Raw genomic sequence first — 25096 nt, forward strand, 5'->3', positions numbered from 1 at the left:
AATTATTTTGATCAGTTTACATTGGGATAATGTTAAACAATTAGTCTGCAGAGGCTGGGTTGACAGCAATACCCAAAAGTGCTGGAACAGGGGGAAAAAAATAACACAAAAGCCTATTGTTCACACCTTGACAAAGGGCTCATACCCAAAATGTTGGTTACTCTTTACTCCCTGTAGATTCCCAAGTTTGTCTAGCACTTTTGCATATTGCATTTGGATAACCATAGTTCTGGATGTGGTGTGGCCGTCCAAGAGCAAAAAAAAAATCAAGAGAATAGTTAGTGGGAAATTGCCTCCTTCATAGTCTGCCATCGAGCAGGAAGGGAATAATTCGAATTCAGGCCAAATTGATTGTATAAAGCCACAAAGCCAATCATTTGTTTTTGCTCAGTTGAAAGGATTATGGACAATACTTAAGACAAACAACATTGAGAGTCAACTGCATTAAGTTAAAAGAAACACATCGAAAACTTCAGTAGCACTTTAATCAGGGTTTGTAAATAATTATTCCCGAGTCAGTGTGGGGTTGTCATTAAAATCCTGGCCTGAAGGGAAACCGGTCAGAATACAGCAAAATCAATGATTCAATGATGTGAATGTGCAAGGTACAATGGATCAACCAATTGAACTTATCAACACTTTCAACAACAAACTGAGAGTCTTCAATCAAGTTGATCAAGAAAACTAAATTCACAAACAAGTGACAAATGATCAGAAGGGTAATGAAATGATGGTAAGCGATTTGGACCAATCTGTTCCTCTGTGGGCAAATTGAGCAATCTATTCACAGCAAATGCATGTTGGGAATACCAAATATAATCCAATGTGTGGCAGCTCTCACCAGAGGAACGTATTTTCCATGTTGTGAAGGGGGGTTCTGATTCCCCATCCTCACTCAACAGTTTATAGGCACTGTTCAGATTGAGACTGGACTTTGTGAATTGTTTGTAAACATCCTCAGTGGGCTCTGCATTAAAGTCTCCACACACTATAAGGGGAATACCAGCTCCCGTAACATTTTCCAGTTTCTGAAGCAGGTCACAACCCTGCAATGAACGGAACCGCTCCCAGCCACTGCAAGCTTTCAAGTGTGTGACTGCAACACAGAGTGTTCTGCTGCTTTCAATGCAACGGAGGGTTTGGATAATAGCCACTTGATTGGTCTGTAACATCTTTGCTACCAGTCTTAACGAGACGCTGTCAATTAATTCAAACCTCTCTCGTAGAAAAAACAAAGCACATCCATCTGGTCCATTGTTGTGTTCTACATCCAAACAAGGAGATGATGGTTTAGGAAAGAAGGTGGAATGATAGCCTAACCCACTGAGAACAGGTTGGAAGGTGTCAAAGTAATGATCCACTTCTTGCAGACACAAGATATCTGGGCAGTGGGTCAGAATCTCCTCCAGGATAAGGTATTTGCGCTCTGACCAGTTCAAAGCTTCTCTTGGACATTTAATGAAGTTATCCTTCCATTCTCCAAGAGCTGCATCAGAATCAGAAGAATTTAAGTCAAAATATATCAGTAACATCGATGATGTGTAAAGAACACATTGCATTAAAACATCATGGACAGTCAGAAAAAAAAATATATGCATGCATTTGGGGCAAGGCACTGCCAACATTATAAATTGGTGTGACTATATTTCAAAAAATACATTGTCTTGAATAAAAGAGTCATTTTATCCAGTTTATGACTCAAACATGTTCTCGTATAAAAATCCTTCAAGCATTTAAAGTGTGCAATGAACATATACAGAGTACTGATCTCCAGTCAATGGTCCAATTATTTAACAGGAACAGTTCATGTGCCGAATAAATATCATGGTTTGGACCGGAAATAAAATTTGTATTAGAACTACAAACAGTTAAAAACTGGCATTTATTTTTAAAGCATATTTTATGCATCAGAGATAGAATGCATGCCCCAAACATAGGCTCTTTATCCATACAATTTGGTTATTCCTACATTTTTCACATCATGCCCATAATTTTACTATTTACGAAGGGAGGAAAAGACAAAAAAATAGCAGACTAAGCATTGATGTAAAGTTAAGACTAGCTTCAACCTTGGCACCTTCATATGAAATAACCTCATGTTGTCCATTTTTTAAGACTTGGGCATGAAGAATACTAGCTTTCAGAGGTTGAGTGGTCTTAAAAGTATTAGTCAGTAGGAAGATAGGGAGAGTGAAAAAGTTGATCCTTGTTGATTTCCAGTCCATGTGGAGTTAGCATGAGCCTCACCGGGACTACCTTAGCATTCCTGGGTGAAGGAAATCAACGTTCATATTTTTGATCATTCAGCTGAAACATTAGTGTGGAAATCAATGCAAGTATTTCAGAAAATCATCAAATAGCTATCTGCAGGACAGACCTTGTGCTAAAATGTTCCATTGCAGAACCTTGATTGGACGGCAGTCATCAGGTGGGGTACTTTTCTTGAGATAGAGAAAATCACGCTGAAGTCTAGGTGGCCTGTTTTCAAGGACCCTCTCACATTCTTTAAGGAGCTCATTTGGATCGGTTGGATCGACTGGTTCGAAGTCCGTCTCTACAACATACTCCCTTGTCTGTGGAAGACCATTATCAGTTATAGTTGGAGCTAGGGTACTGTATAACCTGCTGGTACTGGTTCCCATGGAGCACACTAAAAAAAGAGAAAAATTACAGATGTTATTTAGCTGAAGTACACAAAATACTATTTAACATTTTGTATGACAATAATCTTACTGTACAGCAAATCCAGGCCCAAAGAACTGTATGGGATACAATTTCTATTTCTTCTTTTGTTCATTTGCATTCCCTTTTGGGTTTAAAGAGACTCAAGTCAGAATCAGTAGGAGTTTATTTGCTAAATATGCTAAGGCTATGATCTTAGACAGACTCCTCAGATAAGGCATTGTTACTGCCAGAAGCCCTTTATAAAAAGTCTCACTAGAAATGTTCCATTGTATAGATCAGGGAAGTAAATGAGTTGGAACAGAGTTAATACCATAGAAACTGATGGTCATTTTTTTGGGCACAAATTAGAAAAGGTCAGACTAGTCAGTGGTGGCCTGACACCTCCAAACCAACAAAATGCAAAATGAATTTGAGGTGGCGCGGTAAGTGTAGCAATTAGTGCAAAGCTGCTACAGCGCAAGCAATCGGCATGAGAATTCAAATCCTGTGCTGTCTGTAAAGCAGTTTGTATGTTCTCCCCCCACCCCCCCACCAGTCTGCGTGGTTTTTCTCCATGGGCTCCAGTTTCCTCCCAATGTTCAAGAAAACATACTGGGTTGTAGGCCAATTGGGTGTAATTGGGCGCACGGGCTCGTGGGCCGAAACGACCCGTTAATGTGCTGTATGTCTAAATTTGAATTTGGTTTGAGGAAAGGTAATAATTTTCCAGTCTCCTTTGGTTACAGGCAAAATAATAGGGAAGAATTTGAATATGACATCATTGTTAGAGTAAAAGGAATGAATTAGATAATTACAGGATTAGTTGTTACAAACTACCAACCCTTTTAAAATTTCTTTGGGACTAAAGGGACTTTATTAGTTACTATCAAAGGAACAGCCATGGAAGATTCATCAGACAATGGTAAATTCAAATAATAGTTTAAAAAAAAAATCAAACTATTAATAACATAAATTTTCTTATTTATCTCTAAGCTTGACTAAATTTAACAACACTGCACAAATGTTAACAAGTGTGTGTAATAAAATCCCACTCCATTTTTAAAGCTTCAGCATCATTTTAGTCTTGCTTGAAGGTCTTAAATTTTCAGTCCTTTTGACGAGTTGTCCTTGAGAGATATTCTTTAAGCAGAAGTGACCATCTTCTGAGCCACCAATTCTGTGAAAAGGAGAATACAAGTCCAGTCTTGCCAGGATCATATCTTTTTCTTTTGAATGAAGACTTTGGAATCTGTTTTCTAAACGATGAGACTGTTCTTCTGAAAGAGACAGTCAGAAGTAGGCTTCTGTTTTGAAATCTACTTATTCGGTGTTCTCCTTTTGTTCGGAGCAAGACATTGGCAGCTTTTCCCCTTCGGTTAGGAAATAGTGCTGCTGTTCAGTTCTGCTTCTTAAATGAACAGTGAGTTTCCTTAAACTGACCAGTCTCACATTTCAACAATATATTGTTGCCAAATCTCTCATTACATGGTATGTGACATCATTTCTCTCTTTGAAGTTCTTAAGGTCTTTTGACACTGATGCATTTAAGTCCACTTATTCCTCCTGAGGTCTGCTCTCAGAGCTAAAATAGATGTGCATTTATACAGGTACTTCTGAAATAACACCTTGTAGTCATTTGTGAGTTGTACAAACACTAAATTTAATTGTTTAACATTTAGGCACAAACATTGCATTTAATAAATCGACAGTTTAGAAGTCATCGTCAGCCAAAATAACCGTTGCCCAGCCTCTCTTTCGTCTCTCTTCTTGATGATGTCATAAGTTCGGTGTTCCAGCTCCCCTCTCACGGGAGCCTGAACCTCCGAACAACAGTTCAAGAACTAAGTGGTGCGATGAGCCACATAACACTCCTACCCCCTAGAACCTGAGTATTGGAGGTGGTTAGGTTGTTGAGGTGAGGGTGGGTTTGGTTGTGCTGCCAGGATGAAGTCTCCTGGGACTGTAAGTGGGGCACCGTATACTAGTTCGGCCGAGGAAGTTGCCAGGTCCTCCTTTGGGGCAGTGCGAATGCCGAGCATGACCCACGGCAATTCATCCATCTGGGCCCCTGAGCTGTGCCTCAAAGGATGCCTCCATGGGCTGATGAAAATATTCCATAATGTCGTTTGCTATCGGGTGGTAGGGTGCTGTGTGGTGCAGCTTAGTGCCATGCAGCCGGGTCATTGCTGACCACAGTCCAGAGGAGAACTGTGCACCTCTGTCGGATGAAATATCCACTGGCAAGCCAAAATGGACTATCCAGTGGCCAGTGAGGGCACATGCATAGGTCACAGTGGAGATGTCCGAGAGTGGGACAGTCTCTGGCCATCTCGTGAATCTATCCCTGATGGTGCAAAGGTGGTGACACCTCTGGATGGGGGCAGCTCTCCCACAATGTGTATGAGGTTGAAGTGAAGTTCTGAAGCGGCGCCTTGATGTGTTCTTGGATCTTGAAGGTTTGACAGGGGATGCTCGCTCTGGTACAATTGCTGACCTGTTTGTACAACGCATGACACATGAACTTGGCAGCAGCAAGTTCCTTTGTGTCCGAATGGAAGGATGAGCTAAGCTGTGAACCATGTCGAAGATCCAGCATCGCCAGGCAGTGGGGATCATGGGTTTTGGCTGTCCTGTAGACATCGCATAGGAGTGTGGTATCAGCGGGCCCAAATCTCACATCCGTGTAGTCAACAAGAGGCCAGAGCATGGTTGGCATTGATGGTTGTGCGGGATAATGCATCTGTGTCCTGCATACTCTTGTCAGCGAGGTGCTGGATGGAAGTCATGTATTCTGTTGATCAGGTGGCACTACTGTCAGGCTGACGAAGGATCAGACACTTTGGTAAAGGCAAACGTGAGTTGTTTGTGATCCGTGAAAGCCGTAAAATCCCTGCCTTCGAGAAAGTAGCGGAAATGCCAGATAGCAAGGTAGAGGGAGAGGAGCTTCTGGTTGAAAGCACTGTAGTTCTGTTCAGAGAGTCTCAGGTATCGACTGTAAAAGGCAAGGGGGCTGCCAGCTACCATTGATCAGTTGCTCCAGCACTCCACTCACAGCTGTGCCAGATGCGTCGACCATGAGAGCAGTGGGAATGTTGGCCCGTGGATGTACCGGCATTGTTGCCTTTGTCAGCATTTCCTTGGTGTTGTCAAAAGCTGTCCTGGCCACATGATCCCAAACAAGCTCTTTCAGCTTGATGGCCAGGACCTTGAGAAATGGTTGCATTATCCCGGCTGCTACTAGCACGAAACAGTGATAGAGGTTAATCATGCTGACAAACTCTTGGAATCCCTTCATACTAGAGGGTTTGGGAAACTTGCGAATGGCCTTGACCTTGGACAGAGCGGGACCGCTCTGTGCTGTTCAATATGGTGGCCGAGGAAGTTGATGGAACTGAGGCCAAACTGACACTTGGTAAGATTGATCGTCAGGCCACGCTCATCAAGCCTCCAGTAGTGTGTGGTGATAAGATGATGAGTATGTCGTCAACGTAGATGAACACAAAGTTGAGGCCGCAGCCTACCGTGTCCACAAATCTTTGGAAAGTTTGGGCAATGTTGTTGAAACCAAAAGGCATGTTCAGGAACTCAGAGCCCAAATGGGATGATGAGCGCCATCTTGGAAATGTCATCTAGATGAACTGGAAGCTGATGGTGACTGCATAGCAGGTAGATTTTGGAAATACCTTGGCACCATCCAAGTTTGCAGTAAAGTCCTGGATGTGAGGGACAGGGTACCGGTCAGCTGTTGTGACCTAGTTAAGATGGCAGTAGTCCTCACAGGGTCTCCAGCCCCCCCCCCCCCCGATGTTTTGGGGACCATGTGAAGCGGGGATGCCCACGGGCTGACTTAGCAGTGAACTATACCCATTTCCTCCATCCTGCAGAACTCACATTTGGCCAGATGGAGCTTGTCGGGGGGCATAGAGAGGTGGTCCAGCAGTGGGGATATGCTGCTGCAACCCATGCTGGAGGCTAGCTTTTGTGAACTTGGGAGTTATGATGTCCAGGAAATCGGCTAGATCCTGGCATACTTGTTGTCGAAGAAGGTCACTGAGCCGAGGTGGGGTGCAGTCAATTCAGCATTCAATTAGATCAGCTCGTTGAATAGTGTAACGACAACAACCTTGTGCTCAACGTCACCATAACCAAGGAGATGATTGTGGACTTCATGGGGGGGGGGGGGGGGGGGGTTCCCCAGGGGAACACGACCCAGTCCTCATCGAAGTCTCAGTAGTGGAAAGGGTCACGATCATCAAATTCCTGGGTGTCAACATCTGAGGATCTGTCCTGGAGCCTCCACGTTGATGCAATCACAAAGGCGGCTCTCCAGCAGCTATACTTTGTGAGGTTCTTGAGGAGATTTGGCATGTCACCGAAGACTCTCGTAAACTTCTACAGATGTACCGTGGAGAGCCTTCTGGCTGGTTGCATCACTGCCTGGTATGGAGGCGCCAATTCTCAGGACAAGAATAAACCAGAGGGTTGTTAACTCGGCGTGCAACATCACAGGCACCAGGCCTAACTCCATTGAGGAAATCTACATGAATTGGTGTCTTAAAAAAGCATCCTCTATCCTCAAAGATCCCCACTATCCAGGCCATGCCCTCTTCACTCTGCTACCATCGGGGAAAAGGTACAGGAGCCTGAAGACGAGCACTCAGTGGCACAAAGATGGCTTCTTCCCCGCTGCCATCAGATTCCTGAATAATCAATGAACCAAAGACACTGCCTTACTTTTTATTATTGTTATTTTATTTTTTATAGTAATGTGGTGAGATGGATACATGTTTGGACCATAACACTGCTGCAAAACACCAAATATCATGACTTGCAATAAATCCGGATTCTGATTGTGAATATTAACACTGATCTGTTACAGTTAGCCTAATACTTTGGGTATGACCAAAACTGAGGATCTGTTTAAATTGTTACAATGGGCACTTTTGTAATTAAGAGCAATGATTAAGTACACAGATGTTGTTCGATGAGAGGAAAAGAGTTTTAATTACAGATACAGTGTAATCCAATGTACCAAAACATTCTGAGGATAAGGCAAAAAAAATGAATATACAGTGATTGAGAAGATTAAAACAGAGGGACCTTGACATTCTTGTCCTCGAGATCATTAGATACCATTTATCTGTATTCAGCCTATATCCTTCTAAATATTTCCTGTTCATGGATCCAAACCTGAAATTCACTTGCAAAGGGTTTTGTTCATGTAAACCATAAACTTCATGACCATCATTTAATTTTCAATTACATTTAATTTTCAATTACATTTAACCAAAACAAACCGAGTCTTGAACCCTGTCAATAATGATTCATAGTAAAACCACTTCCTTTTCAAATATTCTGAAATAACAAAGTCAAGTTAAATAGGGAAACAGAGATAGCAGTATTCCTTTACCCTTGCTGCCACTCCCATCTAGTAATGAAATACAGAAGTACAGTTAATGGCCAAGTACAAATCTGCACCAGAGACATAAGGTGTGTCTGAAAAATTAGCAAAAAAGAACCAAAGTGATAGAAGGTGAAAAGCTCAATGCTTGGAGATTTAGTTTCAAGAGTGACAAACTGTACAAGAACACAATGAGTGGAACTATTCCACCTAGTGGTGGCTCATTCTGCAGAACAGAGACCCAGAAAGATAAGATCAACTCACTGCAAGAAAAATAAAAACAATCAAAAAGTCAGTATATAATATACACGCATAGACACATACATACATAAATTCACATACATATATTTTTTAAATTTATTCAACAAGATTATAACATGATTGAAGGATAGGTTAATACCCTGGCAGGGATTAATTTAAGCAATATGGATAATTTAAGAAATATTTGTTCCATGACCAAGTTCAGTGGAACACTTACCTGTATATTATCTATTTCCTGCTAGGTCATATGGCAACAATTCTATTCACAATGAAATGCATGAAAAAAAAAATCAAGGTTTTCATTATCAGTTTTAATTTCCATCCCTTTCCTTAGCAATTGCAGTCCCCAATGAAATTAGTTCTATTTCACCGCTACAACGATGACACACTGTACTTAACTCACACTATTTCCTTTGGTCTAACCTCGCTCAAATCAGTATTGTATCATGGGACCCAATGTGAACTTTCCAACACTTTCTTTTTCAATCTTTATTATTGTACTGTATTTATTATAAAACCAATGAAGAAAGAGAAGAATGAAACTGAAAATATATCACATATAATATAATATAAAACTTCAAACAGTATAAACTCGGTTCCCCCCCTTCAAAATAAATAAATAAATTTATTTATACACATATGTTAATCCTGAGGGTTACATGTATTTTGTAGCCTTTGATTCATAACGTCAATCAAAAAACAAAGGCAAGACGATATCTCACCTGGAAGAGTGAGTACATCAAATCTCATTAAAAACATTTACATTAAATGCAAATAAGATACAAAAGGTCGCCATATATCTTCTAATTTAACCGATGAATGAAAACACGATATCTAATGTTTTTCAGGACATGAGAGAACCATTGGAGATCCATACTGTTGGAGATCTACAGACTTTCCATATGAATAAGATGGCTTTTCTAGCCAACAATGTGGAGAAGGCCACAACCCATTGCACGGGTACAGAAAAACTCTCTATGACTGGTTCGATAACCCCAAAAAGAGCAGTTATTTGATTGGGTCATAGCTCCACCTCAAATATAGTTGAAAAGATAGAAATCTATCAGAAAGAAATTTTTAATAAGGATGGACAAGACCAAAACATGTGTTAATGTAACAATATCAGATTTGCATCTGTCACAAGTAGGGCTAATATTAGAAAAGATACAAGACAACTTATCTTTGGACACTTGAACACGATGCACCACTATGAATTGGATTAATGAATGTTGGCCACATATTGAAGATGTATTCACCAGTTTAAGAATCTTGTCTCACAGATCCTCCATTAAGGGTCTTGCAAGTTCCAATTTCAAAGCCTTTTTAATCTTATCATGAAGAACTGATCATAATTTCAATAATCTATCATATAATTCCAATTATTCCTTTTAGAGAAGGATTCAATTGAAAAATATTATCAATCAGATCTGGTGGATATACAAATGGAAATTCCAGTACAATGATATTTAAGAAATTTCTAATCTGTTCAAAAGACATTAAACAACCTTCCTTACTTAAATTTCCAAAAGAAGGAATACCTTTGATTTTCCACATAGAGAAAGATTAATCAATTATTGATGGTCAAAAAAAAATTACGTGAAATAGTACGAGATAAAACAAAGTTTAAAAAAAATTATTTCCTAAACTGGAACCAGATTCACAATATTAGTTTGAGTATTGGATTTGATATACCCTTATTAACCTTGGAAAAACGAAATGGAAGAGAGGTACCCAATAAAGAGGCCACTGAACACTGCTGAATATATTTAAATTCTAAATCTGTCCATAATGTTCGATCCAATTTGACAAAATAAAAAATAAAAAATCCAAAAAGTTAGATAATGAATATTAACAGCCCAGTAATAAAATCTAAAATTAGGTAGGGCCATACCTCCATCGTTGTAAATAAAATTTACTAATTCTAGAGTTTTTATTATTCCAAATAAATGAAGAAACTTTTGAGTCAATATTATCATCAAAAGACTTGGGAATGAAAAGTGGAATTGCTTGAAATAGATACAAAAACAGGAAATATTATCATTTTAACTGCATTATTGTGACTTATTAAAGGTAATGATAAAGGAGACTATCTAGAAAAAGACAATCTCTCATACTTGAATAGAGGAGAAAAATTGAGTTTATATAAATATTTAAATTGTTTAGTAATTTTAACCTCCAAGTATGTGAAATTATCTCTGACAAACTTTCATGGAACTTGAGTGTAGATAGGGACCTGCATATTTATCATCTTTATGAAGGTTTAATTTATATCCAGAGAAAGAGCTGAATTGAGAAAATAGGGATGAGATAGATCTTTCAGGATCTGGAATACAAACCAATAGGTCATCTGCATACAAAGAAACCTTGAGTTACTCCATTTCTGACAATCCCTTGAATCTCATGAGTGTCTCTAAGGGCTATTGCCAGAGGTTCTAAAGCTAGATCAAATAGCAAGGGGCGAAGCGGACATCCCTGTCTAGTTTCCCTAAACAGCCTAAATAAGGAGGATATGCTATTATTAGTAATCACCATAGCTAAGGGGGTATTAGAAATCAATTTCATCCATGATATAAAGCCCATACCAAAATTAAATCTCTTAAATGTTTCAAATAAATAGTTTCACTCCATTCTGTCAAAAGCCTTTTCAACGTCTAGAGAAACGACACATTCTGGAATTATACCCAAAGGGGAATAAATAATATTCAATAATCTATGAATGTTAAAATGTGAATAATGACCTTTAATAAATCCAGTCTGATCTTTAGATATAACAGAGGGAAGGATATTTTTCAACCTACCAGCCAAAATCTTAGAAAGAACCTTAAAATCTACACTCAGCAAAGAAATTGGCATTCAATCAGATCTTCATCCCCATAGGAATCAATGAAATTGACCCTTAATAAAAGGTTGCCGGTAAGGTCCCAGAAAAAGAAAACCCATAATTTTCAAATTCTTTACATAGTTGAGGGGCAAGTAAATTAGTAAATGATTTTAAAAAAACATTTACAACACTTTCAACCTTCCAAAAATAACAGAAATCTTTTGCAACTATGAAAAGCATTTAAAATCTGATGGAAAACAGTTCCTTGAACATTTTCCATTTTTTCTCCTTAACACATTAGATGGACAAAATGTCAATTCTTCTAGTTTTGTATTCCATTCCAAAAGAGCATTGAATGATAGCTCACCCCGTTCAATATTTTTAATTAAAAAATGACTGAGAAATGGTCAATGTTTTGGGCCAGAACCTTTGAGATGTTCAAACATTTTTTAAAAATTATTTTATTTTTGATTTTATCAACAAAAAATACCAATCACAGATAAGCAATTAAATGTGGATCATTAATACCTATCCCTCCTCCCCAAACAAAATCCCTAATGAAGAGGAAAAAAAGGTGAAAAAGTAAAAAAGAAAGGAAGCAGAAAGAAAGGAGGAAAAAGAAAAAGAGCAGGAGCTATTTAGATATGAATCCAATTCAACAAAGAGGCTCAATTATTTTTATCTAAATTTCAATAAAATGAAGAAAATAGAATAAATATCTTATTTATTAAGTATTCAACCCTACATTTTGTAAGTAAGGTTCACATACCTGAAAAAACATGTATTTATTCCTTAGTTGTAAGTAATTTTCTCCAGGGGAACATAACTATGCATTTCAGTATTCCAATGGGCAATACATTTCCTGGCCACTGCCAATGCAATTTTAAGAAACTCTAATTGATGTTTGGACATCCTCATTTTAGGTCTTATGTCTGTAATGTTTCCTAAAAGAAACAATTCTGGACTTGGAAGCAATTGTTTCCCAATAATTTAATAAAGCTCTTAAGTTTCCCCAAAAAGGTTTCAATTTGGAACATGACCAGGAGAATGTAAAAAAAGAACCTGTTTCTTCCCCACATCTAAAACATATCAGAAAAAAATATTATTTAATTTATGTATTTTTTGCGGGGTAAGGTATAGCTGAAGCAAAAAAATTACATTGCACCAGTCTACATCTTACATTAATTGTGTTGGTCACACAGTCGTAGCACAAGTTCGACCAGGTTTTATCATTAATACTAATATTCAAGTCTGATTTCCATCTTTGTTTTGATCTATGTAACTCCCATTTAGGAGTATCCAATTGGATTAAAGAATACAAAACTGATATGAACATTTTTGTGGTTCCCTTTTGAATTAGAATCTCAATTTCACTGCACTCTGGTAATGTCATAGTCAGACCATATTCTTTTCTAAGGTAGTTCAAAATGTTGACTCCTCCTCTCCATGGATTCTGCCTGACCCACTGAGTCATTCCAGTTTCTCATTGTTTGCTCAAGATACCAGCATCTGCACCATTACGTTTCTCAAAAAAGTGGAGGAAGCTTTCCATACCTGAAGCATCTTCTGATTTGGGTTCTCTTACCAGGTTAACAGCTTGTTGAAGCTTTCTGCTAGTTTCTCATTCATCAGACATCAATGAAATCCTTCAAATTACATCACCACAGTCCAAGTTGATAGGACAACTTAGACAGCCCCCTTCAATATGTATTATTCCATAAATCTTGCATATTCTCCTTGGGTTTTCATGGTGCTTCACTCTCCTCAACCTCGCAAGGACATCCAAATTGGTAGATTAACCTGTCAATGGATATTGGCTCTCATGTGTAATGGACGTGGGGAGAATTAAACAGAATTAGTGTAAATGGCTGCTTGAGGGTCGATGTGGACTTCAAAGCCTGCTTCTGTCCTGTGTAAATCTATAACTTTGAAATTAAGAATGATCACTGACACCACTGTTTGAAGCAATGAGTTGGAGATGGGACACAAAGCAGCAAAGCTAGACTTGTAGCAATCTATTTTTATATCAATCTTCAAGATTTGCTGAAATGATCATGCAAAATGCTGATTCTAAAGTGTTTTAAACAATAACAACTCCTCCCTCTCTCTTCTACACCCCCCCCACCCCCAACTTTGTTATTTCTTGTGTAGCAACTAAAGAAACATGTGAAACAGCGCCAGTTTGATGCTATCTGAATTAACTCAAGCAAAGCCAAATCGACTTATGAAAGTTGCTTGAAAATGGAAAAATTCACAATGATCCCAACTTGCATATTATCGTTCTCATTCAAATTTAAGTTTCTTCAAACAATTGTATCTTGCAAAACCGGGTGTAATACAGATCATATGATTCCACAAAATAATGAGTCAAAAGCCTTGTTTGATTCTATTAGTATATTTATGTTGGTGACAACTCAGTTCTTCATTAGTATCCATCTGCTGTAGTTTTGGAACAAAGTTGCACAAGTCACAGTAATTAAGTAGGCCATTCAGCCCATCACATCCTAGCTGATCTGTGGCCAAGCATCCATATTAATTCTATATTCCAGCACGTGGCCCATTGCTTTCTATGCATAGGCAGTGATTTCAAGCAGATCGCTATGATTTTTATAAGTTCCAAAGAATCATTCAAATCATTACACTGATTTGCCTCGTCAAGCAGATAAGCAGGGCATCAACATCTTGATGACAAATGGTCTTGAGAAGAATGTCTAAAACTAAATAAAGGGGCTACAAGGATAATCCAGGTAATTATAGACCTGTCAGTCTGACATCAATGGTAGGGAAACTGCTAGAGGATGCTGACAGATAGAATCTATCAATATTTGAATGGCCAGGGGAAAATTAAGGAGAGCCAGCATTATATGTGGGAAATATTGTTTCAAAAATTTGATAGAATCTTTTGAAAAGGCGTCAATGAAGGTAGACAAGAGCAGAGATTTGATGTTACTTGTATGGTCTTAGTAGATAATTTGACAAGGTTTCACAGATCGATTGGGCAGTAGGTCCCTGCGGAGGAGCACTGTGTCTCTGTCCCCGCAGGTCTGTACCAGCGGCAGCGCCACCATTTTAGCAAATACCAGAGGACATTAATTTAAGGCAAGTGGAGTGTAGCCCGGGGGAGATGTCAGAGGAAAGTTTTTTTTTTGCATATGCAGAGAGTGGTGGTGAGTGCTGGGAATACATTGCTGGGGTTGGAGATAGAGGCTGTTACAAAAGGGATGCTTAAAAGATCCTTAGACAGGCACATGGATGTAAGAAAAAAAGGCAAGTGGGTGTGAGGTAGGGAAGGATTGAATCAGGAGTGGCTAAACTTGCTTAACGCAGGAGCCATTATAAACTTCAGATGTTTGAGAGCCACAAGATATAAAAAACATTATATACATTTTTGCTCTTAAATGCATATTTTGTTACAAAAATTTATATACATAAAGAAACACATACAATTTATTTTTTCATGTATGTAGCTTTAAAACTGTTAATTTCTATTAGCTTCAATAATTAAAAAAGTTCACATATACATACCAAATATTGTCAAATCTTGACTGATTTTCTGTAGAAATCTCTGCTCGAGGAAGCAGTAGAGGCTGCCTCATTAAATACATTAAAGATACAGTAAGATGGATTTTTGCAATGTAGAGAAATTAAGGGTTATGGGCCAGAATGGACGACTCCTGCTTCTGTTGTGCTCTCTACAGGAACGCTGCTGCCACCACTGGACTCTGCAGATACCTGCACCATTGCAGCATTTACAGCTGAGTGCATGTTGCAGGAAGCAACCTGATGCTGCCTCCTGCAGCAGGGTGAAGCCAGGGGCCTCACAGTTCTGCTTCTTTCTGTCCCACCCTCCACTCCCCTCTTGCCAGCAGAAGAGTGGGATGAGCTGCTGCTGGGAGTAGTCTAACCTTTCCGTTGCTTGGTGCTGCCTCTCCATTCGGTGGGGTCAGGACTTGCCCATGCCCCTGCTATTTCCAGCACTGTCCTGGCTTGGTTCCTGGATGAGGTCCTCGCTGGGTGCAGCCCCCTCCAGCCTCTCCTCCCTATGTCCAACATCTAGTTACCCCCCCCTGCCAGAGTACCTGCCTTAGACAGACACCCCACCTCTGGGGCAGACCATGCCTCATTGGTGCTCGCTTGGCCCAACCCCAGCTTCCCAGCTTATGTGGCTGCTCCCTGCAGAGGACCTTCAGCTTTGTCTGACCCTCCTACTGCACACCTGACATTGGAAGCACTCAGCTGTGGTGTGGCCCATCTGAGAGCAGAGAACCTGACTCCGGTGTGTGCTGTTCACTCCACCCCTCTGCAGGAGCTAATAATCCAGTGCCCACTCCTCCCCTTCTCAAGCAGCCTGGGCTATGACTGTCCCAGGACCCCCTGGTCTGGCTGCAGAGATTTGGAATATACCGGGGGTGGCTTCAAAAAGTAAACACCTACATACAAAATTTGTATAACAATATCTCCTCCAACCAACATATTTCCATGAGCAGCACATTATGTATCAAAGAGCCTCGTGACTTGTGAGCTGCGGTTGGCCTCCCCTGGCTTAAATTGTTGTGGAGTATGTTTGCATCAGTTGGCACAACTTTGAAGGCTGAAGGGCATTTATTGTGCTGTTCTATAAACAGAGCCACACTAAAATAATATCCCATATAAGGCTTCCAGAATTTGTCTCTATTCTACATTACAGCAAAAGGTAACTAACAACAGGATTCATAATCATATCTGAGAAATTTTCAGACTTCCTTACAACACAGAATGATATTCAGGTCATTAATCTCTACTGGCTCCTATACCAATCCCATCTCTCACATATTCTCTTACACAGGCCAATCAACTACTTAATCCATTCGGCCACAGTTAATTTACAACAGCAAATTAACCAACCAAACAGCACATATTTGGAGAGGGCAAGGGGAAAGCATCCAGGGGAATCCCATGTAGATGCAGGAAGAAAATGCAAACTTCATAAAGAGAGCATGTGAGATCAGAGTTGAACCCAGGTTGCTGGAGATGCAAGACAGCTGGACTACTTTTGCCACCACTGTGCATCTTGTATTTGATTTGATTTAATTTTGGGAAACCAAATACCCACAACAGTCTTTGGTTTAAGGCAATAACAGATTTTCAAAAGTGGACATGATCTTAATGACATATGAAAAGCATTAAATTGTGAACTTAAAAAGTTCAAATTTATTGTCAGGGTACACACATCACATACAACTCTCAGATTCTTTTTCCTGAGGGCCAGATAGGACCCTGGATTTCCTCACCTCCAGACTCCAATCAGTGTGGATTGGCAAGAATATCTCCTCCACAATCTCCATCAGTAATGCAGCACCCTGCTCTTCTCAGTATGACAACACCATATACAAGCTTGCTGATGACACCATAGTAGTGGATGGTAGAAAAAGAGGCAATGAGTCAGCATACAGGAGGGAGATTGAAAACTTGGCTGAATGATGTATTAACAACAACCTTGCACTCAATGTCACCAAAACCAAGGAGCAGATTGTCAACTTTAAGAAAGAAAAACCAGAAGTGATCATTTGGGCAAATCAGAGGTCGAAAGGGTGAGCAAATTTAAATTACTGGGAGTCACCATCTTGAAGGACATTTCCTGCCAAAACACAATATAATCTAAAGAAAGCACGTCAGTGCCTCTAATTCCTCATGAATTTGCAGGTTTGGTAATGACACTGGAAACTTATGTAGTGGAAAGTGCCTTGACCGGCTGCATCATGGCCTGATATGGGGGTACTAATACGTCTGAATGAAAAGTCCAGCAAAAGGTACATGACACAGCCCAGTATAACAGAAGCAAAACTCTCCACATCATTGAGAATATCGACTTGGAACCCTGCCATCAGAGCGGAGTATCAATCATCAAGGATCCACACCTCTCAGGAGGTTCTGTTCTCACTGCTGCCAACAGGAAAGAGGTTCAGGCGCCATAAGGCTTGTATCTCCAAGTTCAGGAATAGCTGCTATCCCTCAACCATCAGACTTCTGAACAACAGATTCAGAGACTAGTAATTTTCTTTTTATTTATTAATGAATATTTATTTTATTTGCACAGTTTATATTTCATTCTTTTGTTTAGATTCCTTTCTTCTTGAGTAGTTTATAGTTACTGGTAATTAAAAATTCTGCCTGGCTTGCAGGAAACAAAATCTCAGGGTTGTATGTGCTGTCATGTATGTTCTCTGACAATAAATTTGAACTTTGAAAATCAGCCTTTGAAAACCAGTGAAATCAGCAAGTGAAAACCAGTGTATCCTTCAAAAGACTACCTTGCTAGAACCATATCAAGTTCGCTGACAACACAGCCATGGTGGGCTTGATCAGTAAGAATGACGAGTCAGCATACAGAGATGACGTGCAATCGCTAACGGACTAGTGGAGAGCCAACAACCTGTATATGGAAGTTAATAAAACAAGAGAGATGGTTGTCGACTTTATGAGAACCTGGGAATCGCTCTCTGCTGACAATTAATGGCTCTACCGTTGAGAGTACGTGACAACACATACAACTCAGATTCCCATTTCCTGTGAAGTGCAGCAGAATTATCACTAATCGGTAGTGCAAAAATTAACTGCGCACAACGTGAATATGTAAACAATCAAAGGAACTGTAAACAGATAAAGGAAACAGACTGACTGTACAATACAGGGAGAGCAAAGAAAGATCAATAAGTAAGAATCTTTAAATTAGTCTCTGACTGAGTATGTCATTGATGGGTCTGATGGTGGAGGGGTAGCAGTTGTTCCTGAATCTGGTGGTGTGAGTCTTGTGGCACCTGGACCTCTTTCCTAATTGCAGCAGTGTGAAAGCATGTGCTGGGTGGGGTGGCTCTTTAATGATTGCTGCTGCTCTCCAACGGCAGCATTCCCTGTAGATCTACTCAATAGTGGGGAGGGTTTTGCCTGCAATGTTCTGGGCTGCGTCCACTACTTTTTGGAGGACTTTACATTTAGGGGTGTAAGTGTTCCCATATCGGACAGTATTGCAGCCCATCACATTTTTCCACCGCACACCTGTAGAAATTTGCCAAGGTTCCTGATGCCATACCAAACCCCACAAACTCCTGAGAAGTAGAGGCGCTGTCACGTTTTCTTCATGATGCCATTGATGTGTTGGGTCTAGGAAAGATCCTCTAAGATAGTGGCTCCCAAGAACTTAAATGTGCTCACCCTCTCCATCTCCGATTCCCCCAATGATCACTGGATCGCATAGCTCTGGCTTTCCTTTCCTGAAGTTAACAATCAGCTCCTTAGTTTTGTTGACATCGAGTACAAGGTGGTTATTGGTGCACCATTCAGCCAAGTTTTCAACCTCCATCCCGATCCTTCATACAACCCACTAACATGGCTTCATCAGCAAGTTTGTAGATGATGTTATTGTCGTATCAAGCTACACAGTCATAGATGTAAAGTGATTAAAGCAGGGGACTAAGAACGCAGCCCCCTGATACTGATGGAGATTGAGGAGAAGTTCTTACCAACTTTCATTGATTTTGGTCTGAGGTGAGGAAATCCATGAATCAATTACGCAGTGGGGTGTTAACTCCCAGGTCTTGGAGTTTGATGATCAGGTGATGGGTGTTAAATACTGAACTGTCATCGATAAATAGCATCATGATGTATGCATGTTTACTATCCAGATGTTCCAGGGCTTTGTGTAGAGCCAGTGAGATAGCCTGTTGCCACGAGAGGTGAACTGGAATGGATCTATGTTACCGCTCAGACAGGAGCTGGTCCCTTAACATCAGCTCCATAGCCAAGAAAACCCAGTTCCGCCTCCACTTCCTGCAAAGGCTGAGGAAAGTTCATCTCCTACCATCACTACATTCTACATTTATTGAGAGCATTCTGAGCAATTGTATCACTGCCTGGTTTGGAAGCTGTACCACCTACATCTGGAAGACCCTGCAGAGGATAGTGAAGTCAGCAGAAAAGATAATTGGGGGCTCTCTTCCAACCATGATGGACATCTACAACACACGATGCATGAAAGCAATAAACATTGTGAATGACTTCACACACCCTCTCATGTAAACTGTTCTCCCTTCTGCCATCTGGTAGGAGGTACAGTAGCATTCAGGCCGTCACGCTCAGATTGGGCAACAGTTTCTCCCTGCCACCTGGCTCCTGAATTCCCAGAACATATGTGGATAATGTACACATATTTATGTAAATCTGCTCTAAGGTTCTGGAGAAACACTATCTCATTTTTCCTGTGCCATGCATGGTATGAACAACAAATACAGTTGACTTGATTTGAAGTGTTCTCATAATATGATCTGATCCAAAGATCCATTTTCACCAGTGTATCCCTATAACCAAAGTCCCACACAATTGAAATAATTTTACTAAATCTCTTCTGCCATTTTTCTAATACCTTGACATCTTTCTTTGATTTGGTGATGCCAGTGCTTCAGAAAGGTTCAATATAGCATCCTTGATCTCATACTTGGAGACTGAGTGCAGCACATCTAAGTTTGCTGATGGCACTACCTTAAATGGAAAAGCCACATTATGAAGAGTCTTCAGAGATATACATAGGTTAAGTGAGTAGGCAAGAATTTAGCAGATGGAGTACAAAGTTAGTAAAAATAGGAAGAAAAAATAGATGATTATTATTTAAATGGGAAAAAGAAATTGAAGCGTGTTGTGCAGAGTGACTTGGGAGTGCTCATGCACTAATCAAAAAAGGTTGATTTGCTGGTGTGACAAGATACAGCAAAAGCAATTTATTAGGGGGAATGAACACGTGAGTAGGTTCTGCTGCAAATGTATAGTGTATCGGTACAGTATAACCTGGAGTACTGCACACAGTTCTGGTCTCATTACTTAAAATGTGCTAGCTTTGGAGGCAGAGCAGGAGATTCACCAGGCTAGAAATCAGTAAAAATAAAGAGGAATCTCAGAAAAATATAAAATGAAAGGAATAGATTAAAAAAGGCAGGAAAGTTGTAGGTGAGACTAGAACTAGGGAACAGACATTCAAGATACAGGGGAGTAAATTTAAGATAGCTGAAGAGAAACTGCTTTTCCTATTGAGTAGTGAATCTATGGAATCTCTACCCAAGGAAGCGGTGGAGGCTGCCTCATTAAAAGGCACTTTCAGGTGGCCAGAATACCCCAATGTAAAGCCACATATTCTATCCGAATGCAGCTGTCAGGAGGCCACCCAAAACCTGGCCCAGAGGAGTACTCACCCAACCCTCCTCGAAGCGGTATAATCTCTGCATCTGAGCAGTCCCCGGGGCACCCGAAAGCAGCAGCCTAAAAGGGGCTGCAAGGGGGCAGGCTGATGTGAATCAGCCGGCGACCCAACGCCCCGCACCTGACAGATCCCTCCCCACTGACACTGCCCTGATGTCCCACGCCGGCCACCCCAGCCCTGACAGCGGGCAGGACTACGACCACAGTCGACATGAGCCAGCATTTTCTCCGAGGCTCCTCTCCCCACTGCGGACCTTTCAGGTGCCAGAACAGTGCCTTCAGCGCTGCCACCTGAATGTTGCTTCGCACACACCCACAGCCGGCTCCGGAGCCGCATTCTCCCAGTTATTCCACCTGAAAGCAGCTAAAGCTAGTTAAGACAGAGTTAAAGAGATTTTTTGCACAGTAGAGGAATTAAGGGTTTTGGGGAAAGGCAAGTAGGTCCACAAACACATCAGCTATGACCTTGTTGAAAGGCACTAGTCGTTGGCCTACTCTTGCTCCTATTTCTTATGTTATGTCCATGTATATCACATCAAATCCCATTTCCTACATTGACCCCCTCTACTATTTCATCTTTAAACTGGACCATTCCTGGGAACATTGCTGAATGTGATAAAAAGAATTAAGATTTACAAGGATGCTGGCAGAATTGGAAAATACCATTAATTTAGTTACTTCCTTTGGAAAATGGATTTAACTTATACAAAATGATGACTATAACACAAGAAATACATTTCCCTTGCAACTTGGTCAACAACTTTCAGATGCATATAGTAATAAGGAGGTGGATTAAAGGTCATTGAGGTTGGACGAATATCTTCTGCTGGAGATGGATGAATAAAGGATACAGAGGCTTCGACCCTTAGCACATTTGCAGCTCTGGCAAGGTGGAGACATGGATAACCTTCAAGGTCACAGACAAGAACTTGGAAAGAATGATGAGACTACTCTTCATAATGTGGCTTTTCCATTTAATAGAAATAGAAAGGGCAGATTGGTCAGTCCCCTGAGATCTTTCGTGTTGCAAGTGTTAATTCCTTAAACCCTGGAGCACACCCTTCTACCACGACCCAACAGGCATGTTGGTAACTCGGCTGAGATAAAGTTGTCCCGTTCCAGCAAGAGAAACAACGAAAACAGCGAGAATCTTGGAGCTCACTTGACTGCGGTGATGAAAACTTACACTCAACACGCCCTGACGAACCGATCAGACACGTTAACGTTGGGGAAAGGACAAGTTGGAAGGAAGCAAGTCGCTGAGCTGCTGTCCAGAAGTTTAATCCTACCACCTTCACGTTGCCCAGAAGCTGGCCAGTTGTTTCCAACGTCTAAATAACGTTCTGTCTCTTCTAGAGACTGAGAAGCACCCACACAAGACGGTGAAACTGGCGGTGGGCTGCGAGATTTAATGAGCCCAGCGCCTGCCTCCTCCAACAGGGGAAGCACACCAAGGATGGATCTGACGGTGCTCGCAGCCGCGGCTCCATCAGGCTCGGTCCGGTCCTCCCCTCCCCTCCCCCCTGTGAGTCGCTGACCGCCCCCTCTTACTCACCAGCCACTGCACTGACGGGCACTCCCGCTTCCCCTCCGGCCGCCGTCGCCTCGGCAACCGCTGTGTCGGAGGAGCCCCCGGCAGGCTCGATCTTCCGCAGCGGGGGCCTGCGCCGGAACGCGGGGGAAGAGCCAGACATGAGGTGCAGAAGATCTCGCTGGAGTAAGGAGGCGCACAGCCGAGCCGGGACCTGATACATTACCGCCGCTCCTCTTCGGCCGTCCCAACCACACGAGCGCCCGAACGCGACTGGGACTCGCCCCGCCCCGCCAGCCGCAGTGACAGCAGCGCCGGCCAGTGACGCTGCACCGTCACACAACGTCTGCAGGGGTTGGGCTCCAAACGACGTCACAAACGTCTGCAGGGGTGGGGCTCCAAATACGTCACGCTGACCTCTCAATGCACCCCCATTGGGCTTCCTTGCTGCACGGGGAGACGTCACCAAATATCGGTCAGGCACACGCATGATGTTCCCGCATGTTAACACCCATAACCAAGCCATGCACACCTCTCTTGTTAGGTGGTACGGCCCTGCTGGGACTCTTCAAGTGTATGAGTCAGTGTATCAGGAGTGAAGCCGCATGAACGGTAGCAACTACCGGCCATCTCTCGCTTGGGGAGAACGATGTTCGTGCTTTCGGGACCTTTTATGGTCATTTGAATTTCTGGCTTGTGGTGCGGTGTTGGCCAGAATCAGACTCACACAAGGTAATGACTGTACAACAGGCTTTAATCCACAAAGGCTTCCACATGGCTGCGGCTGCAGCAACTCTGAGTGAGGCCTCAGGAGGCCGGCGCAGGCTTATATCCCGGAGGGTGATTCGACACCCGACCGGGTGGAGCTTGATCCATTCAGGCCGACTGATTGACAGCCGGCCAGGTGTTGTCCTGTCCCCTTACACTCCTGCAGGTACATAGGTTGCCCCCTGCAGTACCACCACATGGCTTCTGCTTTTACTTTTGCAGGTCACTTCTAGAAAGTTGAGCAATTTCATTCTTACACAATTTACACCATTATTTGTCCCACGCCAGCTCATAGAACACGGACTTCTTGCAACAGATTCCTGTCAACCCATCCAAATGCTATCACTTACCTTTGGAGCCACTTGTAGTGGCCAATTATCCCGCCAATCCCCACATCTTTGTGGTATATGGGAGGAGAAAGGAGGAAAATAAGCAAACTTCTCCTACTGTAGGTAAGGATTTCACACTGCCCCTGAAAGACAGTATTAAATTACCTTTTTACTGTTTCACCTGCCTATGTGAACATGACCAAGACAGTATGGGGGGAGGGGGGGGTCATTTTTGTTGTGCATTCAAGAATTAGAAATACACTTACACACGGAGATGTGGTACATCATTCATTCTTTATTGTAAATCTAAAATAGTTCTCCGCAAGACACTGATGTCATATGCAGGTGCGTGCGTATATTCACAAATCTCTCAAATCTAAATGTTACTTAACTGGCCCACAGCTAGAAGCAAACTAAACTATGGTAACTAAAGAGTACAGATACTAATTGATTAAACTACGATCTCACACAACATATTAACCTGCTCAGTGATCAAGTCACTGTACATAGTCCTTCAGAGTTTTGGAGAGCGTCTTTCCTTTTTTGATCTTCCTGGTGAGGGAAGACTTTGCGAAATCTCAGAACTCTTGGACTTTTTGGGAAATAACTCCTCCTTGGCTGGTTCTAGAGATGGTGAGCCATGTGACGATGAGCCCTGTCTTTGGTGAGCACCATTCGGAATTTGGTCTGCACTGCTCTCCTGAGTTTTCGACGCTGAGGATGGCCCTCCTTTGATGTTACTTCTGGAATGTTGTCATTGGAATGTGCCCAAAATGCACAGTCTTGGAGATTGTCCGTTTTGGACAAGGACACTGGATCATCTACTGGCCTCAACTGGTCAATGTGTTGCTTCCATATTTCAGTTCCTACCAGTACAGAAAATGAACAAGGACTCAGCTTTTTAAGAATCACGCCCCTTATCCACATCTCTTTATTGTCTCAGTAATCCCGTACCAGCACTCACTCTTCTACTTCCAGGAATCTGGTTGGTTTACTCAGAGATGTGGATTGCTTAATACAAAGGCTGGTTTGTGTGCACTTTAGAGTGCCTTAAGTCATGCCCAAACATCAATTCTGCTGGTATCCATTTTGTTGTGGAATGCAGCATGTTTCTATACATGAATAGAAATTCTGCGATTTTGTGATTCCTTGATATGTTTAGAGATTTCTTAGTTTTCATGGCTTTTAAAAATGTTTGTACAAAACGTTCAGCTTCCCCATTCATGCTTTGGTGGGAGGGCACTGACAAGATGTATCATATAGTCTTATTACATAAGAACACTTTGAAAGCCTCGGTCCCAAAATATGCAGGCATCTATATATCCAGACCAATTTTCATCCCAGTACTTACCCATCGGCTCCTGTGTAAAAAGCTTACCTGCCTTTCTGGGACACCAATGGTGTAATGCTGCAGGTCCCGACTCCTTTTGCACATGGATGCCGGGTCCCTATGTAAAAGGTCGCACTGAACCAGTGTGAAGACTCCGATCCGACCTGATCCATTTTAAACACAGGTCATTGATATGCCAATTTACTGCAATCTCAGTGTGAAAGCAAGTGATAGCAGTTCTACTCGTTCTGAAACTGAGACACTGGTTTATTCTCAAGGAATATTGGACAATGCAATGCTTTATGCTGTTTACAAACCCAGGAACCTAGTCATGTACATTCTTCTTTAAAATTTTAGACATACAGCACAGTGACAGGCCTACCCAAATACATCAATTAACCTACAAACCCTGTACATTTTTGAAGAGTGGAAGGAAACCAGAGCACCTGGAGGAAACACACACAGTTGTGGCGAGAACATACAATCGTAAAGACAGTGCAGGATTCAAACCCAGGGTTGCTGGTACTGTAATTGTGTTAACCATGTTGTCCTTATTTTCGAGCTGAATCTCCTCTGCACTGCCTCCAAAGCCAGTATATCTTTTCTCAAGTGCATTGTGGAAGGTCATATGGCCTCCCCGTCTGGAACCTGGTGGGATTTTGGAGGGTCAGGTGATTACTCAGTTTGGAACCTAGTCAGAAATTGCATCACCTGCATCACCAATGGGTGACTCTGGCCACCCATTGGTGCACACCTGACCATTGGC

General features: G+C 41.6%; 1 protein-coding gene and 1 long non-coding RNA gene across 8 annotated transcripts in view; one reads left to right on the forward strand and one right to left on the reverse strand.

Annotated features, from left to right (window-relative positions):
* Positions 1–467: 467 nt before the first annotated feature.
* Positions 468–23133, reverse strand: nocta (nocturnin a). Of its 4 annotated transcripts, none has more exons than XM_069925379.1 (4): positions 23022–23133; positions 2734–2806; positions 2378–2650; positions 468–1486 (listed from the first exon to the last, which is right to left on the reverse strand). In XM_069925379.1, exons 2-4 carry the CDS (start codon positions 2801–2803, stop codon positions 663–665), a joined length of 1167 nt encoding a protein of 388 aa, XP_069781480.1. In that variant the 5' UTR covers positions 2804–2806; positions 23022–23133; the 3' UTR covers positions 468–662. The 4 variants fall into 4 exon arrangements, with proteins under 4 accessions (XP_069781480.1, XP_069781479.1, XP_069781481.1 ...); XM_069925378.1 differs by lacking the exon at positions 23022–23133 and adding an exon at positions 21928–22006; XM_069925380.1 differs by lacking the exon at positions 23022–23133 and adding an exon at positions 21559–21902.
* LOC138757677 (uncharacterized) overlaps positions 22377–25096 on the forward strand; it is a 58638-nt gene continuing 55918 nt past the window's right edge. For 2 of the 4 annotated variants that reach the window (XR_011353802.1, XR_011353801.1), the window contains exon 1: positions 22377–22635. This is a non-coding gene — a long non-coding RNA (uncharacterized lncRNA). The remainder of the gene's footprint in view (positions 22636–25096) is intronic. The other 2 variants (XR_011353803.1, XR_011353800.1) reach the window with 2 other exon arrangements.

This window comes from Narcine bancroftii, chromosome 3 (genome assembly GCF_036971445.1).
Source record: "Narcine bancroftii isolate sNarBan1 chromosome 3, sNarBan1.hap1, whole genome shotgun sequence".
NCBI classification, from domain to species: domain Eukaryota; kingdom Metazoa; phylum Chordata; class Chondrichthyes; order Torpediniformes; family Narcinidae; genus Narcine; species Narcine bancroftii.